A 20947-nucleotide genomic window follows, 5' to 3' on the forward strand; every position below is an offset into this window, starting at 1 on the left:
GCCGAGCATGAATACCCTGGATACACATAATTTTTTTTCAAGTGAAGCTAGAAGTTCTGGAATTACTGATTTTGTTTTTTTCTTCCAACTAACTTCCGTTAAAGTCAATTTAGAGCTAATATTGGAAAAATGCTTACAGGCTGCAGAGGTATACAATTCATAATGCTTTATGTGATTCTGGAACATTCTGTTTGGAAATTCAAGAAACTCATGCTGTGAAAACTGGAATTTGGAACATGAGTCTGAAAAGATTTAGGGAGATGGATAGCATCTGGCAGTGTATTGCATTGCCCCTCCTCCCCTGCCTTCCAACACAACCTCAACTCACTTGTAAGAAAGAGACTGAAGGCTTATTTTGGAATTTGTTTTCTGGCTTGGCTTGTAATACTGGGCAGTGCAGTTTTTCACTGAATAATTTGTCCAGCGCTCCCTAAGAATTCGAGAGAAGAGATAATTGCTACCTTGGGTTTTAGGCTGAAGAAATGCAGAAAGTTTGGGAAAAGGGAACCCTTAAATGCAATCAAAGAATAAGAGCAGTGGAGTAAGAATGTCAGGAACTCTGTTGTTTGTGGTGAGGATGTGAGGCTGGTGATTCTGCATGGAGCCCGATGAATGGATTGAACAGCTAGCTTCTGCATCTCTGCTGAGGCACATTAGGAGTGACAATGTGATGACATAATCACTGACCCCAGATTGTTCTCGGCTATAAATCCTCTGGTTGCAGTCTCCACTGTTTCTCTGCATGTGCCGTTCACGTTTAAGGGCTTTTCAGATCATCTCCAGCACCATCTGCTGCATAATGGAAAGAAAACAATTGTGCTGTGTGTGGAGCCAGCTGACTCCCTGAGTGGATTTGGGGGGTTGCAGAAGCCATCTCGTCTGGAGGAGCTTGTCTGTCTGCTCGTTCCCGCTGCCGTGCTGAGCACTTGTCACTAGGCTGCCATTATGCACGAGAAACAGAACAACGTAGGGACTCGTTTACAGGGACATAGAGGCTTTGAGCTGGTCACATGCTCTGTGTGCCTCTTCATGCTCGGAATAACGCGCGTCCTGGTGTCCCCCCTGTCGGAACTGGGGACACGCTGTGTTTGAAGCACCTTGCGAGGAGGAGTGTGCTGGTAACACTTGTGGTGCAGGGCAGGGAGGAGGTGAGCGCAGGATTCCTTAGCTGCAAGCATTCGCTAGGTGTCAGTGCGTGATTGCAGCCAAATGATGCTCTTGCCGAGTTCTTTGATCGTGGTGCCTCCCTTATGAAGAGGGATTTTAAAGAAAATTCACACTTTTGTTTGCAGAATGCAGTGTGGGTTACATTTAAGGATAACTAATGAAGAAAAGTAATTACTTCTTTTTTGTTAGGAACAGTTTAGTCTTGTTTTTAGAAACAGTCTGATAAAAATGCTGATATTAAAATAAAATTACGACCATGTTTTGTGCTTAATGAAGAAAATTTAAAGACTTAGAGTAGCTCCTGAACTGATCACTATCAGGATTTCTTGTCAGCATCTGATATATTGCTGATGAAACACTCTACTCATACTGTTGCTGATCCTGGGTGTGAGTAGAATTCCTATTAAGATGTAGAAAAAATGTAGTTTTTATAGTGATATATTATCTGTAAAATTAATACATTCAGTTGTTATCAAAACTATTAAAGATAAAGTCTGTAAATGTCAATCAGAGAGGAGGAAAGCCCCGTGAATATAGCTAAAATTGCCTGGTTTTCTGTTCTCTTATCATATTGTATCCCTAGAGAGAAATATAGTGTTTATTAGAATATCTTGAATTGCTTGCATCTCACTATTAGATTTTTAAAAAAAGGTGGACTAAAAAAATTGATTGAAAATCCACTTTTAAAACAGATTTAAATTCATATTTAATTTAGTTTTAGTAATAAATGGTTCAGGAACCCATCTTTTCAACCTCTGTAGATCAGCATTCATCTAAAAGTTTAAATTGTTCCAAAATGGATATTTTTTGTGTTGCCTGTGAAAGTGCTTGGTGAGAACTGTACATTAGTAGGTGAAAATAGCAAAAAGAGTCATTCATGTGATATATGAAAATATTTGAAATGGCTTTCCTGTACCTTCCAGCTTATATGGAACTTTTCCTATTATGTTGTAATCCATAACATTGAGTGGATGATACCCTTTACCCTTTTATACTTAATCTATTTACAGGTGAGGGCTTTTGTAGAACTGTTCCAGGTTACCCTCGGGGAGGTGCCAATGGTCGTGCTAATAGATAAGAGCAGTTGGCTTGGTTACAAAGGCACGGTTTTGACCTGTGCTGTACACTGTCTTTCTGCATATTCAATAGGTAGCAGAGATACTGAAGGGATTGTCTGATGGCCAACCTTCAGTATTTTCCCAATTTGATGTAGCTGTAAAAGCTGTATTTGATAGCTGTGCTATCTTTGATGCCATCTTTGTTTCATCGTACCACCTACCTGTGAGACAAGAACCATCTGATCATCAAGGGCTGATTTCTTCTGCCCCAGAGTCCCTCCAGTTACATAAACACTGCATCTCTCATCATGGGACACAGCTACCTGACTGGACAGATTTTTCAGACAATTTTTGATTGAGTTTGTAAGAGATCTGTAAGGGATACAGTAGAAAGACTGTGGAGACCATTGTCTGCACCTCTCCCTTAGAGACACACTGAATATAAACATTTGTTCTAAATAAAGGAGAGCTTAAATGACTTCTCATTGCATATGACTTTTTGATTTTGTGTCTGAACACTGAAGGAAGCCTGTTCTCCAGCTTCTATCACTCATTAACTTCACCAAAAATCATGTATTCACAATGATGCAAAATAAAGCAGACTCTGTCACTGCTTTGAAAATCCTTCCTAGCCTAAGGCTTAACAGTTTGTGTAAGAAGTGAGGCTTTTTGGTTTTGATGACAACTCTGGGATTCTTCCAGAAGCTGATCTGTCTGAAAAGAGCTCTCTCTGCCCAGTGACAATGTTTTTTGTCTTTCCTTGTTTGACATGTCTTGAGAAAACTGTTTAAATTAGCTCCTGGTTGTTGCTTTTGACTATCCTGTTTTTCACTGCCAACCCTGACCTTCTGTTGGTATGGCTCCTTCAAAGTTTGTGATTCTGCTAAGCATTTTCTTGCAGGCTGCTGCTGCACTGAAGGTGATTAAAAAGGCGTTTGCAAGTCAGGAAATCCATTTGATGTCTCTCTGCAGCTACAACCTTTAAAGTAATGCTTACCCTGTTTTTAACATAGCCAGTAGAACTTGTGTCATCCAGCATTTCACTGGGGCTTCCACCCTGCTGAAATGGGCATCCCAGCACTGTAGGAATTCTGAGCTTTAGAGTACAGTCAGCTGTGTGCAGTGGAAATCCAAAGCACTGATCTCTTTTCTATGGGTGAACTCTTAATGTGATTGGATTTTCTCTTCTACCAGTGATAGCCACATACTGGTGTATTGTAGCTGGGAGCTGTTCCTAAGAAAATGAGAGACTTGGATACTGTTTTTTCTTGGCTGGAAGTGTTGAAATTGACACCTGAATCTTTCAGAGATATAAGGTAATGAACAAGCTATAAAATAATGTTGGGAGGATAGCGCTAAGCAAGGGCTGCCATTTCTCTTCGCTGATATTGGATGAAATGGGGCATAACACTCTAATGCTGGGCCACTCACTTGTGTGTAGGGATCATTTGGCTTTCTTGTTCACAAGATTGATTTGGAAATAGGAGCTAGACTCTTGTTCCCTGCCAAGTGAGTGTTCTATTCTAGAATGCTTTTGCAGATCTGTATGTGAAGACACAGGTCGATTTTTGCAGAACACTGCTTTCTTTGGTGCAGCTGAAGTTCCTGTTACTTGGGGAGTGAGGGCATTTTAATTTATCAGCAGAATTATGTACGTTTTGAATTCTGTCTTAGCTGTGATGGAGTAAAAAGTTAAATAATGACCTTTCATTTTACAAGGAGACAAATTAGGCACACTCTGAATTTCTGAAAAAGCAACTGATCTTTCATATAATTTTCCCCTCCTTTTTTTTTAACAGCTCTGCCATTTACAAGCTTTAAATTTGCTTACTATTAATTCAGTAGCTTAACTTAATGCTCTACTCATCATCTTTTGTGATTAAAGATCTTTAGTCTTTATGTGATGCATAACTTCTTATGTTTGTTTCCTGTACAATGGTGATTTTTCTTTGTTATTACAAACAAACAGGCATGAGAATGGCCCCAAGGAAGTGGTTGTATTGAAAGGCTGGTAGTACTGGTCACTCACTTGTCCTTGTGAACTGGACATGATTTCCTTGGATGCTCTTTCCTTGTCTGTTTTGGTGAGCTGTGCATCAGCAGTAGTGGGAAAAAACACTGAGTACTATCAACAGCAACAGGGCATGGCCTTTCCTAAAAATATACGTGGGGTAAAGGAGGAGCTCCTTCAGTGACTTCTGGAATTAAATTTTTTGTAAGTGTATTTAAAAATGAAGTACTTTTGTTGGTAGAAATGTAAAGCACTGTTAATTTTTTACACCAGAAATGGTTATGAAAAAAAACCTGGTTTGTCTGTATGATGTACTTGAGGACCTGATCCACCATTTGATACCTCTTTTGATCACTGGTTGGCACATGGATACGCAGCATACGGCACAAAATCCAATATCTAATACAGCAAAAATGTGATTTTAGATATTGGTGTAGCCTTGTGACCTCTCTGGTCATCTGTGTGAGCTGACTGTGGGCAGCCCCACAATCCCCAATAAAAGTAAAATGCTAAGGGCTGCTTTTAGTGACCAATGTGAATGAATATGAATATGAGCAATAGGTGAAGCTGAAGATAGGGTAGCTGTAGACTCATTAATGAAGCTGGGCAGGGGAGAGAGAGCTGAAACTTGCTAGGAAAAACCAAATTAGGAGGATTAGGACACTGTGCATGTGGTTGAAACCAGGATGATAATGCTCAGGGCAAAATTTATCTAAATCTTGTTGTTTTTTTATTTTACTCTTGAAAAAATTGAGAGATGCCCACATTTGGGGTAAGCATCAAATGTTTGGAGGAAATGTATTTAGATATTATCCCTGTTCTTAATGTTTTTCCACCTCTCCTGTTTGATTCTAAACTAATTGTGGTATAGCTGCTTAAGCTCATAATATTTGGCTTCATGCATTTATGTTTCTATATATTTTATTAACCTTAAAGGCTTAATCAAGTCAGTGCATTAGTAGAGGAGGAGGAATATAAATAAAAGAAGAAACTCTTGCTTGCAAATAAGCAGAAAAAGAACCGTCATAAATCTTTCAGGTACTCAGCTGTGTTGACTAAGTAAAATCTCATAAGGTGCCTGTGTCATAGCAGTGAAAAGCGGTGTTCCTCCCTGACCCAGCTGTCAGTCTGTCTGTGTTCCTTTCAGAAGGTAGTACCTCCTCCTTTCCCTTACTGTGCTCTGCCACCGTCACTGGAGCAGATATGGCTAAAGGCCAAGGACTTTTATTTATCACTAATAAAAACTGAGTTGTTAAACTTTTTCAGGTTTGTTTCATTTTGCCTTTCAGTCATGAAGTGTAGATTATGGTTCAAGAGGAGCTTGTTTTTGAAGTCTGATGTTTTAGGCTTTTGTATTGTTATTTAGTTATGAGAAGTCAAATCTGGGTTTTAGGAAGCGCTTACCTGACTTAGCTGGTTTGCAAATTAACAAAATTGGAAATAATTTCCATGGTAGAAAGCTGCTTTATAAGATAGTCACAGATGAGTTGATGGAAATCCATTTATACTCTGGTGCAAAAGTTCCTTGCTTACCTTTTGTCTCTTTTTGTGTCATTTGTTATACGACTTTTGCTTTGACTGAAGGCAGATGACTATACTTTTGAGCTGATTGAAGGAGTATAGACTGAATGTTGGTAAGTGGGTGGGAGTCTGAGAAACTTGAAATTTATGTAACTTGCATTCTAAGAGGTTTAAATTAGTCTGCCTTGAATATGTTTTTCAGTTTTGCCTGAGATTTGTTCTCACCTGGCACTATTTTCATGGAGGTTTCTCTGGTGTAGGTTTTCTTAGGGTTTTTTTTTTTTTTGGTTGGTTGGTTTTGTTTTTAATTTTACTTGATTTCACACAAGCTCGCTACACATATTTTAAGAAGAAAGGAACGTTTGTTTTGGTTTTCCTTGGTTTTGTTTATCAAGGAGTAAAGAAAATCTTATTTCTAACGGGTGCTGCAGTACTGTTTGTGTTAAAGCTGGGGCAGGTGTCTTTGGCCTTTAGCAGTGCAGTGGGCAGTGCAGCCCTTCCCCACTTGCCCCACTGATGAAACTTCCCAGTGTGCCCATTCCCGAGGCTCTGGCAGCTGCACTCCCAAGCTGGGAGCAGAGCCCTTCATGGCAGGCGGCCCCAGTGACGGGGCAGGCCCCGCTGGACGCCCAGCACAGCCCCTCACACAGCCAGACCGAGTCTCCTCACCACTTCCACCCCGGCTTGCCCACAGCAGAGCTTCACATGCCCATGAAGCCGGTTATTCCTGGCACAGTAACACAGAAGCAGCTGGAGCTGGTGCCTCTGAGCAGGGACCCCCAGCAAAGGCTTTGTGCCTTCACAGTCCCAGTGTGGAAAAGTCTCGAGTCTCCTCCAGGGGTCTTCAGCTCTTGCTGCCCTCCCTGTGTCCATCCACCTTCCTGGTGTCACCCAACTTCATCTCCTTTCTTATTAAAAAGTTCCTCCTGTGTCTCTCAGTGTCCATTCACCTGGCCAGCATCACCCATCTTTGTGCCTTTTGTCATCCCAAAGTTGGCAGTTCACAGCCTCTTGTCTCTCTCTGGCCTCCCACCCAGAGCTCAATCTGCATCCTCACCTGCAAGCCCAGCATCTCAGTGTAGTTTTTACAGCTCCTTTATAGTTTATTCCTCCTACTGTAACAGGAGGAATATATTCAAGTGCCAAGATCCACTGACCAGTATGATGTGCCTGATGAGAAAGGGCTTGGTTTGTTTCCATTCTGAACTGGAGCACAGTTCAACTCCTTCAGACACAGTACAGTCTTCTAGGTTCTGTTGAAGAATACAAATGTATGAATGCTGTCCTTAATGAATCCTGTTTTTTCCTGAAGCAGTTTTGATTTTCAGAATATAGGGTGATGTATTGACACTGTGCATTGCCCGTAATTATCCAACACCTTTTCCAACCTGACCTGTCTTCAGGCTTCATTGAATGCAGTCAATGGGCGTTGAAGCCAGTATAGCTTGTTATATGGATTCTGCATTTTTACTTTGCTATTTAACTGTGGAGTTGTTTTTATTTTTTGCCAACGACTCACGGAAACTGTATCACACGTATCCTGTTTGATAGCTTCCAACTACTTAAACCTCAGAATATTGGGATTCTGCCGGTATTTCTTAAGACTCGATAATGGCATTTTTCTACCATTTGTGAGAAAGAAACATCAATTTTCCATTTGCTTTCAGTCATAAATCATACATAACTTCATGTCAATGCCAGCAACTTCAAATTGGGGAAACCTTGCCCTGGGTTTCATAATCAAACATCAGTGGGTTTGAAAAAAAAACAGTTTTTTGACTATGCAGGATTTTTCTAGGTAGCTGAGTAGACACCAGTAAGTCATACGAAGTTTATTCATCACTTTCTTTTTTTCCCTCTAATGATGTTTATTTTGCTTGGGGACCATGGTGGCACATTTTGTAACAACAGCAGATATCCTGAGTTGCCACATGGAATTGGCATTGGCTGTGAAATTCATGCAGTCTTGTTGCTACCTTACAAGCCAGGTTCCTTCTGCTTCCAGTGTCATTGCACAGGCATGTGGAATGCTGAGAAACAAGGTGTTACAATGCCTGTCTGCATTCAGGAGATCCAGTAGATCTAATGTGTGGAACATGACATGCCTTCTGGGACCCTGCTAACAGAATTGTGAATAGGGGTCTGATTTCTAGACATGTGTGAGAAATCTGTTTCAACATCCAAGGAGCAATCTTTCACAGGAGGATTTTGCTGTGGAAGACCTGACCTCTTACAACAGGTCAGGTGATAGTTCTTCTGCTGCTGAGCTGGATGGTAACCACTGCTTATCTTAGGCAAATGCTGGAGCCTGCAGTCAGGAGCCTGGTGAACAGACTGGTGACTGTCTCAAAACTCTGCCTGGAGCATTATCTCTAAACATCAAGCTGTGCCTTCATGAAGGATGTTAGAGCTGCTCTCACCCTTGACAGGAGAGATCTACAGTAATTGGTTTCAGTGAAGGACTGTGTGATAAGCTATCATAAAGTTGTGTAACCAGAGTATAGCTGCTGGGATCCAGGGGCTGAGTGTGCCTGTGTGGTGTATGAAGTGGAGATCAAGAGATATTAGTTACCATTAATCAGAGTTCTTTGAGATTTGTACATCTACAAGATCATTTTGCCCTCAGCCATTGCTTACCTTCTCTCCTACTTGGAAAGATTTGCATTTCAGGAGAAACTAAGATGGTGAAGGAGGTGCTGTCCAGTACCACAGCCTGAAGGTTTTTTTAGGAGGGAGGTGATCCTGTTGAACTGTTTCATACAGGGATTTCCAAAAGAAACTTCATTCTTTGTAGAGTCAGAGAAAACAGAAGTAAATATTTTGGTAGCAATACACATAATCAGGGGAAAAAAAACCAAAGGAAGTTGTTGCAGGAATCTGCTTTCTGGTGGAGCTTTCCTTTTTTCCAAAGTAATAGCTCAGGAGAAAAAAAGATAAATGTGTGTTGTATGGAGTATCAAGTATAGGTAAGTGTAAAAAAAGGAGAAATAGCCAAACAAATACAAGTACAAAAAGTAATTCCTTGAGTCACGGCAGGGACTGGGTACAAACCTGGATTGTTTCCATTTCTCCATCTCTGTGTATATGTGGTTAATTAGTCCAATAATGGCCCTTTGGAGCTGGAAAGCATTGCTGAGATTGAGCAGGTGCTGGCTCGGGAAAGGGCCAGTCGGGTCCAGGTGCTCTGCCGGGGAGCAGCCAGGGCAGCAGGTGGCTTGGACGGAGCAGGTGAGAGGGAGGCCGGGGCAGCCCAGCCGTGCGGGGCCGGCTGTGGGCTGGGCCGGGGCCGGCTGGGGAGGCAGCTCGGGGATCCCTCGGGACACGCTCAGGGGGTGCCTGGCCGGGGCCCAGCAGGGCGATGGGAGCACAGCTCCAGCAGGGGCCAGGGCCAGGAGGCTCGACTTGAAGGAAGGGTCCTGGCAAAGGGTGGGCAGGGGCTGCTGCTGCCTTCCTCTGTCAGGGCCACCAGCTGGGCTCTCTGTAGGTTGGGCCTTTGCCCAGGCAACCTAACGCCCCCACCTGCGCAGGAGAATGTCCTCAGCACTCTGCAGAAGTGAATTTCATAGATTTAAAATGCATTTATTATGTAAACGACTTTACTCAATTCTTGATGTGCAAATTGGGGCAAGTTTCACGAGGACTGTCTGATGTTACACAGAAATCCGAGGAAATTGGCAGGGTTAGGTTTGGAGATTGCACAGATCCCACGGCTGGGGAGGCTTGTGTGTGCAGCCCTTGTGGAGTGTGGGGGAAGCAGCAGCTTACTTAAAGCTAATCAGTTTTTGAGGCAGCGCTGTTTGTGTTTTACTTTAGAAACATTGTCTGTCTGTCATATTAAGAGTCACTTCATTCTGTGCCTGTTGTAGAGCTATTGGGGTTTTTGTTGGTCATGGTCATACTCTCCTATTTTCACAGTAGATTTTGCAAGGCATTATGATTGACTTGTTAATACTGCCCATTTTTCTGACTAGCTGTTCTGATGGTGTTTGGGGGATGGCACAGTGCTGCACCTTGCATCTAAATTTAAAAAATGTTTATTAAGTCTAGTTGTGGCACTATAGTTCTGTATGTCAGCACTCAGGCTGGTTGAAAGATGAAGTGTTGGTGCTCAATTCCAAATTTATTTCTGCAGACCAAAAAGAAAATAAATTTGAAGTCTTCTGGCCAATTGCATATCAGAGCTAAATATCTGTTTAGGTGCTCCTCAGTATCCCCTATTCAGTGTTGCTTATCAGGGCCGAATGTCTGTTTAGGTGTCCCTCAGTATTCCCTTTTTTCCCACTAAAGAAAATGGTATTGATTTTTTGGATTTGAAACCTAATAGTTTTTTTAATGCTTGCAGGAAAGGATTTCCATTTCCATAGGAAGAGGTTTTATGTTAAACTGAGGTAATTTGGTTAAAAAGACACCTACTTTACTTGTAAAGACAGAATCTGAATGTTATGCACAGGATCTGCTGGCAGTTTGTTGTGATAAGACTGACAGCTAATTTTTTCAGAAGCTAAATCAGCTATTACTTTGTAGTGAAAGTATGCTAATTGGTATAGTCTTGCTGTCGTTAAAGATCAATAATTCATTGAAGAGAACAGATGCTCGTATTTAAAGGAATTCACAGTTAATTTTATTGGAAAACTATAGCTGAAGATTAAAATTTGTAAACACAAAGGTATTTGTCAGCTTCTGCTGCTTAATGTTTTTCTTTAAAGGGGAAATCCTGGAGTACAAATGCTTTGATATGGCAGTAAATGATATCTTAGCTAAGAAGATTCACGTTTGATTTTGATTTTAAATGTAATTAAACTGTCATAAACTAAATGTGATGCTGTTGTCTTCAACTGAGCTGATACCTACCTGATTTATATAGAGAGGTAGAAAATAAAAATTCTCTGATCTTGGAAAAAAAAATTCAAACTTGATTTAAGAGGCTGCAAAGAGACTGGAGTATATTACAGGCACATTAACTGAAAATTGTTCACCTAGTTATTCTCTGCATTTGAATTCTTATGTAGGTAGAAAGATTTGTGTAAAGTTCATGCAGCACACTGAACATTGGCTACTCTGTTATAAATACAGAAAAATAAATGCACATGTACCAGTTATACAGGTAGAGTTTTATGCAGCTAATATTCAGGATAAAGGTATCTACTAATTATTCTTTTTGGGGTATTTTATAAATGCTGCCTCAAACAGAAGGAAAACATATTTTGTAGGAAATTCCTGGCATCTATCTCTGAATTATTCTGATTTGCATTGAGATTTCAGATCCTTGTTTGTATAAAAGCACCACTGTTATTTTGATAATCACAAGCTTTCCTAAATACACAGCAGCACTCTTCACTGAAGATCTGGATAGCTGAGTCAGTCTCAAAGAATGTATGCAGGCAGTAACTGTGTTCCTACAGCTGTTTGCTTGTTTTTTCCTTACAAAAAGGAGTTGAAAGGGAGAATTCCTATTCAGTAGTGGAGATGAAGGCTTATAAATAGACTTTTTTTTCCTTGTCTTTAAATTTTGTCATTACCTTTTAGTACTGAGTGTCCTCACTGACTACTAAGTAGCTTATTAAAGCTGGTTTTTAGATGTGCTTTTTTGTTGTTTTCTTCATGCTGTTTTCCCATTTTGCTAGCATGCAGATGGGGGTGGGGAGTGGGAAATAAGGGAGAGAGCATGTTCCAGAGGATGCCAGGATGACTTCAGTTATTGGATGGCTGCTGTCTGATGGATGGAAAAAGGGGGAGTAAACCTTTCATTCTGCACTGACAGAGCTGAAACACAGAAACCGGATTTACAGGTAAGGGTGAAAAAAATTCCTGTTATGAATAGCTATTCTTGATCCTTGCCACAACATTTCTTGGGTATAAAAATGCATGTTCAAGCATCTTGCTTTTTTCTCACAAATGACTCTGAAGCAGCTTTTCCCATTATTATTTCTGCTGCCTTGGAGGTTTCAACGGATGTGAGATCCATAAACAGTGAAATCATAGGCATGCCTGATGCTGGCAGCTTTGTCATGTGACAGGACACGCAGTGCATCTCATTGATGCTCAAGTTGCTCAGTAAGCTGTAGGAAGAGAGGTCATTTTGTGTGATGGAAATACTCACTGTTCAAAATACAGTGTATGCTACCAACAGGAAGAGAGTGCTGCAAGATCTAAAAATGCTTCCTTTGAGTTTGCCTGGGAAAATGAACTGCTTCTGAAACTGTCTTATTTAGTGGTGAGCAAACAGTAAGAATGGCTCCTCAGTACTACGAAAGGGATTTTGTAGATTTTTTGCATTATTTTTAGGTTTGGAATGAATGTGGTTGATAACTCAGGTATAAAATTATCTTTGTTGTAAAGGAAAAAAAAGATTCATATTATTATGTGTATGAGACAGATAAATCTTGTAGTACCTACAGCATTTACATCTGAGTTCTAATAAATTGTTGAAATAGCCTGCTTCTGCAGAGTTTGTGTTAACAGCAGCTGTTAGTTCATGCAGTCTGGAGATGGCAAGCAGTGAATAAATTGCTTGGTACAGAAAGTAGATTGGTTTATCAAGTCATATTATATGAGAATATAGGACTAAAGGCAGAAGTCCTAGCCCCACTGAAACAATAGGATATTTTGATATTTGCCTCACTGGGGCAAGGATTTCAATGAGTCAGCTCTCTGTTGACTTGCCTCTACATTTTACATGTAGGAAATAGTTGTTGTACCTGTTTTGCTGGTTTGAAGCAAAAATATTAATTGATGTAAATAAATTGTGATTATAACTTATTTGAGTGTATATATATTTATGAAATATATTTATAAAGCTAAAATGGTGGAATTTAGTTTTAATAGATTTCAGAGATTAAAATCAGTAAATGCATGAATCTATTTTTATTGTATTCACTGAGAGGATTCCCTAAAAGCAGACCGACAATTACTAAAAATTTGTGCCATAAAGAAAAAATGAAACTAGCCAATAGGACTCTTATGAATGCTGAAAAGGACTGGAAGAAGCTTTGTCCACTGTCTACTTACTTATGTACCTTACCATCGGGAGTGGTGTCCTTTCCTCCTAGCTGTTTCTTCAGAAAATGGAGCCTGGTATGTTTGCTAAAAAAATCAGTAATTTGCGGCAAATATCAGTGATTAAAAAAAATTCTCTGTCTTTAGCTTAAGTTTTTTTGTTATATTGGAATGTAAAACTGGTAAATAACACTGACTGAAAAATAGTGGAGTTGTATCCTAACATTTGTTATTTGTAAATAATGGATATGTATCTCAAAGCATAAGCTCAGCTGTTAAATTACAGTCTCAAATCCATGTATTCAAATCACTTTCCCCCCATCAAATGAGAAATCTGACTCAGAAGTGCTCCAGTAACAGAGTAGTTGATGAAAACAGAGATGTAGTTCCACATGTGTTTAAATTATTCTGTCTCCTTGGAAACGCTGCTGCTGCAGATGGATTTGGCTTTTGGTGGCTAAAAATATCTGCCGCTTAATAATGACAGCATGAAAAATACTGAATAAAACTACTGTGCTGTCACTAGTTTTAAAGTTCTCTAATGATTCAGGTATTCTATGTGAACTACAGATTCACATTTTCTGTCCAGCATTCACTGTCAGCTGCTGCCAGCATTCACCAGCTCAGTGGAAATGAGATAAGCTCATTAGCCTTGGTTGGAGACCCTGCTGAGAAGGGAGCATGTGAGTGGGAGGTAGACTAGATGAAGAGTTGGAAAGCAGGTAGAAATTTGGTTAAAAAATTCATGGTGGAGATGCAGGTAAGGTGCTGTATAATATTTGAAGATACAGGCTTATTCCCAGGGAAGTCCATGATAGAAGTATGCTTAAGCACTGACTTCATAAGTTGACAACCTGCAAATGAAAGAATTTTTTTCTTTTATTTATTATATTAGCAAATACTTGCTTATCAGTTGTATGTGCAGGTGACTGAAATACCATGTAAACCATTTAAAGTAAGATATTAAATTACCTTAAGCAAAAACCAAAGCCTATATCACTACAAAACTTGTTACCAAAAAGAAATAGCATTCAATTACTTATCATTGCTAAGCAATTTCATGTTTTAAAGAATTAATTGTTTTCAGTTAAGAATGTGTAACCTGCAGCAGCTGGACTCAGTGATCTTTGTGGGTCCCTTCCAACCTGGGATATTCTATCATACTACATTATTTATTCCAGTTCTTCATTATTTATTCCTTACGCATATCATAACTTGTTTTGTTGTTAGCTGGTATTCAGTATAAATGAAAAATACCATTTTTTTCTGTTTCTGCTTCTTTTCCATTGGGTGACTTCCTGCTTGAGCCTAGAAAACAGAACAAATGACAAACATTTTCATAAATATACCCCTTGTATTCTTTTATTTTGTTAGTATATAGATGATTTATGGTAGCATATGTTAGTCAGTACGCTGATTCATTTTTCATCATTGGAAAGGGCATTTTTCCTGTTATGAAGTACTTAAAGAAAGCATTAAAATATTACGAGGCACTGTGACACATACAAATAATTAATCCTCTTCAAGTTAATACTAAAATCCATTTTTAACTGGCATCACAAGTACCAAAAGTCAGTTAAAGTGAAAGTTGAATACTTGCTTTTGATTGCTTGAAATCACAGAATCAATTAGGTTGGAAAAGATCTCTGAGATCACTGAATCCAACCTATGACCAAACACCACCATGTTAACTAGACTATGGCACTAAGTGTCAAGTCCAGTCTTTCCTTAAACACCTCCCTTTCCAGTCCTCTCCAATATCTAATCACCTTTTCTGTGAAGAAATTCTTCCTCATGTCCAGCTTGAACCTCCCGTGGCCCGGGTTAAGACTGTGACCTGTTGTTCTGTTGCTGCTTGCCTGGGGGAAGAGCCCCTCACCTGGCTGCAGCCTCCTTCCAGTGCATTGGGGGCTGGGAGATCCCTCTGAGCCTCCTCCAGGCTAAACTCCCCCAGCTCCCTCAGCCACTGTCTGCCAGCACCCCAAGCCCTTTCCCACGGGGCCACGTTCCGGCCACTCTGCCCCCAGCCTGGAGCGCTGCATGGGGCTCTTGTGGCCAATTTGTAGGACCCAGCCCTTGGTCATGTTGAGCCTCATGCTCTTGGTCTGGCCCATCCATCCAGCCTGTCCATGTCCCTCCACGGGGTCTTCCTGACCTCCAACAGATCAACACCCTGACCTAACTTTGGAAATTTGCTAGTGGTAGACTCAATCCCCTCATCAAGATCATCAGTAAAGATATTACACAGGGCTGGGCCCAGCACTGATCCCTGAGGGACATCACTCATGGCCGGACACCAGCTGGATGCAGCACCGTTGGCCATCACTCCCTGGGCCCATGCATCCAGACAGTTCTTAACCCAGCAAAATGAATGAGAGGAAAAGATACAGTATCTTTCATTTCTATATGAGATGTCAACATGTTAAGAAAACAGATAATTAGATGGATTATTGAAAATTTTGAGTTTTCTTGAGAATAATTTGTTTTCAACTGAGGCGGACAAACATGAGTTTCTTTAATTTGAAACCTCATTTTCCCGTGTATGTAATTTAAATTCTATGGAGATAATAAGTAATCCAAACCTTATTTGAGGAAGTAAAGGTATGATACATTGCTAGAAGTACATCTTTGCGTTTTATAGTGGTAGCCAAGTTTTGCCAATTTGAATCCTTTGGGTTTTGGATATAGAAGTGGAAGTTCTCATCTGGTAAAAATAGTAATGAGAAAGTTTGTTGCATATTGCCTGTGATGTCTAGGTTGTGAAAGATAGTGATGATAACATGGAGGAAGTACTGTGGCTTTTTTTTTTTTTTTCTGGTTTGGTTTGGCTTTTTTATAGCAAGTTGCAAACAGATGAGCTGAGGATTCTGCCAGGCTAGATTTTTCCAGCAATTTTCAGCATTGCTTGTTCATGTGGGAACAGAATGCTGTGCTGTACAGTTAATACCAGACCACAGGGTGAAGGCAATCTTACCACGTTTCCCACTGGGCAGAAAACCTCCAAAATACCCACTTGTCTTGTTTCTAAGCTCCTAAAGTTAGTACTTTTTTTAAATCTTATCATGTAGAAGTAGTACTATTATTGTCAAAACTTGCAGCCTGAGCAAGGTATGAAATATTTGGTCATTTTTTACCTAAAATTTACATCTACACTTTCTTCTCACCACTGTGCACACATCCCTCAGTACTTAAACATTAAACTGGAAGAGTCTGTTCCTCTATTTTTAGAAGAAAAAAAAAAAAAAAAAAAAAGAAAGAGGAATACCTAGTTCAGAGCAAGTTTTGCAAAATGCTGCAGTATAGTTTTGTGTTACTAGTTTATGCTGCTGCTCTTGGAGTTCAGAGGCTCTGAATTTGGACACATTGAGTGATTTGTGAGTTTGTTTTGTTTTGGTTGGTTGAATTTTTGAAAAGCTATTCAATGTTACATATTTCAGAGTAGAGAATGGCTACCCCCTGTGTCAGGATGCAGAGAACATGGGGCAGAAGAGGAGAGGTGGTGAATTCATGCTCCCTCTCTAGTGGCCTTGATGGTAGTGGTGAAGGGGCAGCCAGGCTGGGTGCTAATGCCGATGTAACAGGGAGCTGAGTGATGTGTGCTGGGGCTGGACAGGTGGGAAGGCCCCTTGGGCATGTGGCAGTCATGGCCATGCTGTACTTTGGCAGCAATACACAAGATTCCCTGCCATGTTGGGCAGTTCCTCTGCAGGTGTGGTGCAAGATTGACATTCCTGAAAGAACAGCATGGAAAATCAGCACTGAAATATGAAAAGGTGGTGCAGTGAGCCAATTAGTATTACTACATGGGATAAACTGGGCAAAATTTACATTAAAAGGCCCTTATTTCCAGCACTCAGGAAGTTGATAGCATTCCAGTCTTCATTATGGAGCTGAACCCTACTGTCATTCTTGCAGCTGGAAGCAGCATGATACAAAGCTGGTGTGCCAAGTACACTGCTGCCAGTCTCAGAACCTCATTCCAGTTGCTGGGAAGGTGCTAAGCAAGCCAAATGTTGTATGTTCTTTTATAAAGAGGTGCAGTAAAGATGTGTTGGCCAGACCTTTGCTGCAAGCAGTCCGGCAATACAGTCAATGCCAAGAGTAGTAAGCCTTCTCTGGGAGCATCCATACAAACCTGAAAATTTCTTCTGGGATACAGGTAGTAATTTCTGTTTTCTTAAAAAAGGATAAAAGGAAATCTTCTGCAGAGATTTTAGGTGAAGGGATTTTAAGTGATGAAATTTCATCATGAAAACTCAAAACCTTGAAGAGAAGTGCCCAATACCAGGTCTTCAGTAGTGTTACCTCAAGACTATGGAAAGGACTTTCACAGTGCTAATAGCATCCTAGATGACTTATGTGGAGGTTAGGCATTATGAACCTGAGTTTTTGACCCAGCTTCAGGATGTCTTTCTCCTGAATCTCCTGTTTTCTGCTGTGGAGGAAAGCTTGCTGTAGCGAGCTTAGAAAATTGTTAAAAATTAAATACAAAAAAAAAAGCTGTCTCAGCTTTTGTGGACAAATCTCATATTGACAGGAACTCCCTCCTTCTGAATTCCTCTGGATCTCTTTCTACCAGGTTGCACCTTCATTGCTGAACACCTGAATGCTAAGGTCCCAGCTTCCTAGTTGAATTAATATGGCTCTTACTGATTTTATTTTGTTCTCTGGGGAGCATGCTGAGAGAAAGTTTAAGAAAACTGGCATAGAACTTTCTTCTGTTGGCTGAGTTTTACAAGCATTTCATTCAACTGTTGCCATCAATTGATGTAGCTAAGAATTAGAAGGCCATTTCACTGCTGCTGTATGCAGGATTCTTGTGTTGGGTAATGAAGAGGGGGATATTTGCATGCTTGGTTCATGTAGAACCACCTGAGATCTTTTGGAAAACTAAAGGAGCCAGATCTATCAGCATCTGTACCGCTTGTAGATATGAGAGGTGAGCATATGTCAGCATCGTTTCTGCATCTTAAATTCATTGCCAGTGGAGCTAGGTGGCATGTGTTAGAGTGTACAACAATGTGTAGGCAGTCTAGAAGATTAGTGGATTAGTACTCAAGTGTGAAATCACGAGTACTGTAAAGTGATGGTATAGAAACCCTGCAAAGAGCAGACTTGGCAGGATTTGGCTTGCAATGCCAGAACGCATTCCTTGGTTGAATTGTGCAGTCTTACCCTGCAGGATTTACTTGGTGCTATGGATTTAGCTAGGCTGAAGCAAATGAGGAGAGAAAGAATTTACCTATTTAATGTTTGTTGATCACTGCTGTAAGCAAAAATATATGAGTTAGATTATACTAATGATATTCGCTGTAGCTATACTGTGTAGTCTCTTAAGTGGAATTAGCTTGCTATGTGTTTGTAAATTTTACAGATTGTAGTACTGAAACTACCAGAGCCTACCTCTGGCAACTGGTGCTTATGATTAGAGCTGCCAAATACAGCAAAACATGTATTGCAAACATTAATTTGAATTCTGAACAGCTGTTTGATTCATGTTCGTGTACCTCTGTTGTTCACTGTTTGCAAGCATTCATGCAAATGGTTTTTTGTCTGCATTAATGCAGTTCCTTATGTGAATAGTCATTTTCACAAGCAAGTAATATTCTTTGTGTGAGTGATGATGTCACTGTAGGTGCTTTTGGGTTTGACTACCCCTCCTCCCAAATTTAAAGCTGTCAGTTACACAAAGAGCAGAATAATTCAGTGCATTGTATGGAGCCAAGCAACCACCTTGATTTGTTCACAACCATCTCTGCTGCTGACATTCATTTAGCAGGTAAGAAAAATGTCTTTTAAAAAATGAAGCTTTGCAGGCTAAGAAAAAGACTTAAATTCAAAAAGAATATTAATCACAACAAATAACCCAAACATCTTGACTTGTGAGCATCAATATTCATGATTTGACTGTGGAATTATTTGCCAAGTCACCCTAGAATGTTATAGTACATGCTGACTGGCCAGTGGGTGGGAGACGTTTGTGATGAGTACTTTGCAGTAATGTTTTATGTGTAACATCTGTTTCCTGCATTTTCCTGTTCAGTTTGCAGTCATTTCCATAGAAGTTTTTTTATGTTCAAAAGTGAATCTGTATTGCTGCTACAGACTTTAGATTTTTTTGTGCTTTCAGTTGATACATTTGAGGAAAATGCAGTGTGATACATAGGACAGTTATTTATTGAATGCCCGCCTTTAATGTTTATTTTTGGGTTTATTTTCAAATAAGAATTTTTATTCAGGTAGATTTTATTTTGAAATGTGATCTGGTCTCAAGAGGAAATTAGTACAAAATAAGGCTTCATAAATAAACCAAAGAAATAAGTAGTTGGATTTCTTATACCCTGTCCCCCAGCCCCCTTCACTCCAATGCCAATGTGTTCTTGAGCTCTTTTTCCTCTTGATTTTTCCATAGCTTTAGTCAATAGCTGATTTCTATAAATCAACTTTTCTCTAAATCAGGAGGATATATAATTTGAATAGGGTTCTGTTTTATTATTTCATATCTTTTGTTAATGGTTACTGCATATGGTACATGCTTGATGTTTATTTCTCCACAGGTCTGCTCCATATTGGTTCAGTGTCCCAGATGATGTGGTATGACGTGTAGACTACAGCACTGAATTTTGGAAAACATTTATTTGAAAATTTTGGTTAATGTGAAAAAAATTGTTGGATTTTTCTTTGTGACTTGTCCTGGTTTTGCCTGGGACGGAGTTCATAATCTTCTCAGTAGCTGGGTCAGTGCTGTGTTTTTCAGATTCAGTATGAAAATGATATTGACAACACCCTGATGATTTGGTAGTTGCTAGGTGGTGCTTGCTTCAAGTCAAGGACTTCTTGGTGTCCTGCCCTCTACCAGTGAGGAGCTGCACAAGGAGCTTGGGGGGCATGGCCAGGGCAGCTGACCCAGGCTGGCCAAAGGGATGTTCTACAGCATAGAATATCATGTCCAGTATATAAACTGTCCATGGGTGTCAGTGAGACACTGAAGATGTGTCACTGACACCCATGAACAATGACACATGGGTCAGCGTATGTTACCACAGTATCATGAGAAAAATTTTTTCCTGGGAGCACAGGAATGCACTGTCACCTGTCCACTCACTCAGTAATCCTAATATCACTCTTTTTAGGCCTTTCACAGGGATTTGGGGATACCTGCTATCTAAAGAAGATATCTAAAGGTCTTCTGCAATGAGATTGTTAACCAAGATTCTCTAAAATTTCTAGCTTTTTTAGGTACTAGAGAAAGTCAAACCAGCCAGGCTTTTTATATTATTTTACTTTCTAGATTCCAGATAGTACTGTGACAGTGTGAAATATATCTCCCACATTTACATGGAATTTTTATCTTCTAGTAATACCATATTGCCTCTGAAATTTTTAAATATCGGGTGCCTGCCAGGTATCTGGCATCGTAGGAAGGCAAAGCCTGTTGCCATGGAGCTTTGAGGACTTGCTTCCCCATCAGCATACCTGCAGCTAGAGAACTGGCTAAATGATCTCATTGTAGGAGTAGTTTCATCAGGATGGAGGAAAACTAGGAAGTGAAGGAGTAACAAATGGATGGGGGTGTTTAGGAGAGATATATTATTCTCACAGCCCATAGCCACCACATGCTTCTGCTGTGTCAAGTTGTCACTTTCTTGAAGAGTCCTTGACTATGTTAGGCAATTGGTGTTTGACCTAGAGCTCATAGCAATGTGTTAGCTTATTTTCCTTGCTTTAGTACTTTTCCCTCTGCTTCAACTTTGTTTTGCCTCGCTGTGGACTAATGCCACACAAGTATGGTGAGAAGGATGGCAGAGGATGATGTATCATGTCGCTGTGCAAGGATTTTTTTGTTATGAAGGATGTATCTACAAATGGGAAAGATTCCAGTGTCTGCTTGTGCCTCTGTTGTGAATTGGAAGGATGCTGCTCCAAATCAACTGTAGCTACTAGACAGCTGTTTAGTAATTGTCTGGAAATGTCTGTTTCTAATTGAACCTTTCAAGCCAACTTTTGTCCTTTTTAACCGAATGGATAAGTTGGACATAGCAGATCTCTTCACCTGTAGCTGACAGTTACTTTTCAGACTCTGAAGGCTGAACATCATTGGTGCCTTAGGGGAAATCCAAGAATAATTGATTGACCATCCATTTGTTTTTCTTAGTCATGTGCTGTTGTATGGTTCCTATAGTCAGACATGGAC

At 40.2% G+C, this 20947-nt stretch overlaps 1 protein-coding gene across 4 annotated transcripts in view; it reads left to right on the plus strand.

The window, feature by feature from the left end:
* The window catches only part of CSRNP3 (cysteine and serine rich nuclear protein 3), a 98235-nt gene that overhangs the window by 6687 nt on the left and 70601 nt on the right, over positions 1 to 20947 (plus strand). For 2 of the 4 annotated variants that reach the window (XR_010028560.1, XM_063162027.1), the window contains exon 1: positions 11443 to 11546. The exons of 1 other annotated variant lie outside the window; for it this stretch is intronic. Coding sequence is in view for 1 of the 3 variants with exons in the window: in XM_063162027.1 (XP_063018097.1) it covers positions 11478 to 11546 (69 nt within the window). In the remaining 2 variants the exon portion in view is untranslated. Of the gene's footprint in view, positions 1 to 11442; positions 11547 to 11847; positions 11972 to 20947 lie in introns of those variants that run through there. One more of the 4 variants, XM_063162029.1, reaches the window with a different exon arrangement.

The sequence above is a fragment of the Melospiza melodia genome, chromosome 8 (assembly GCF_035770615.1).
Source record: "Melospiza melodia melodia isolate bMelMel2 chromosome 8, bMelMel2.pri, whole genome shotgun sequence".
In the NCBI taxonomy this organism is placed as follows: domain Eukaryota; kingdom Metazoa; phylum Chordata; class Aves; order Passeriformes; family Passerellidae; genus Melospiza; species Melospiza melodia.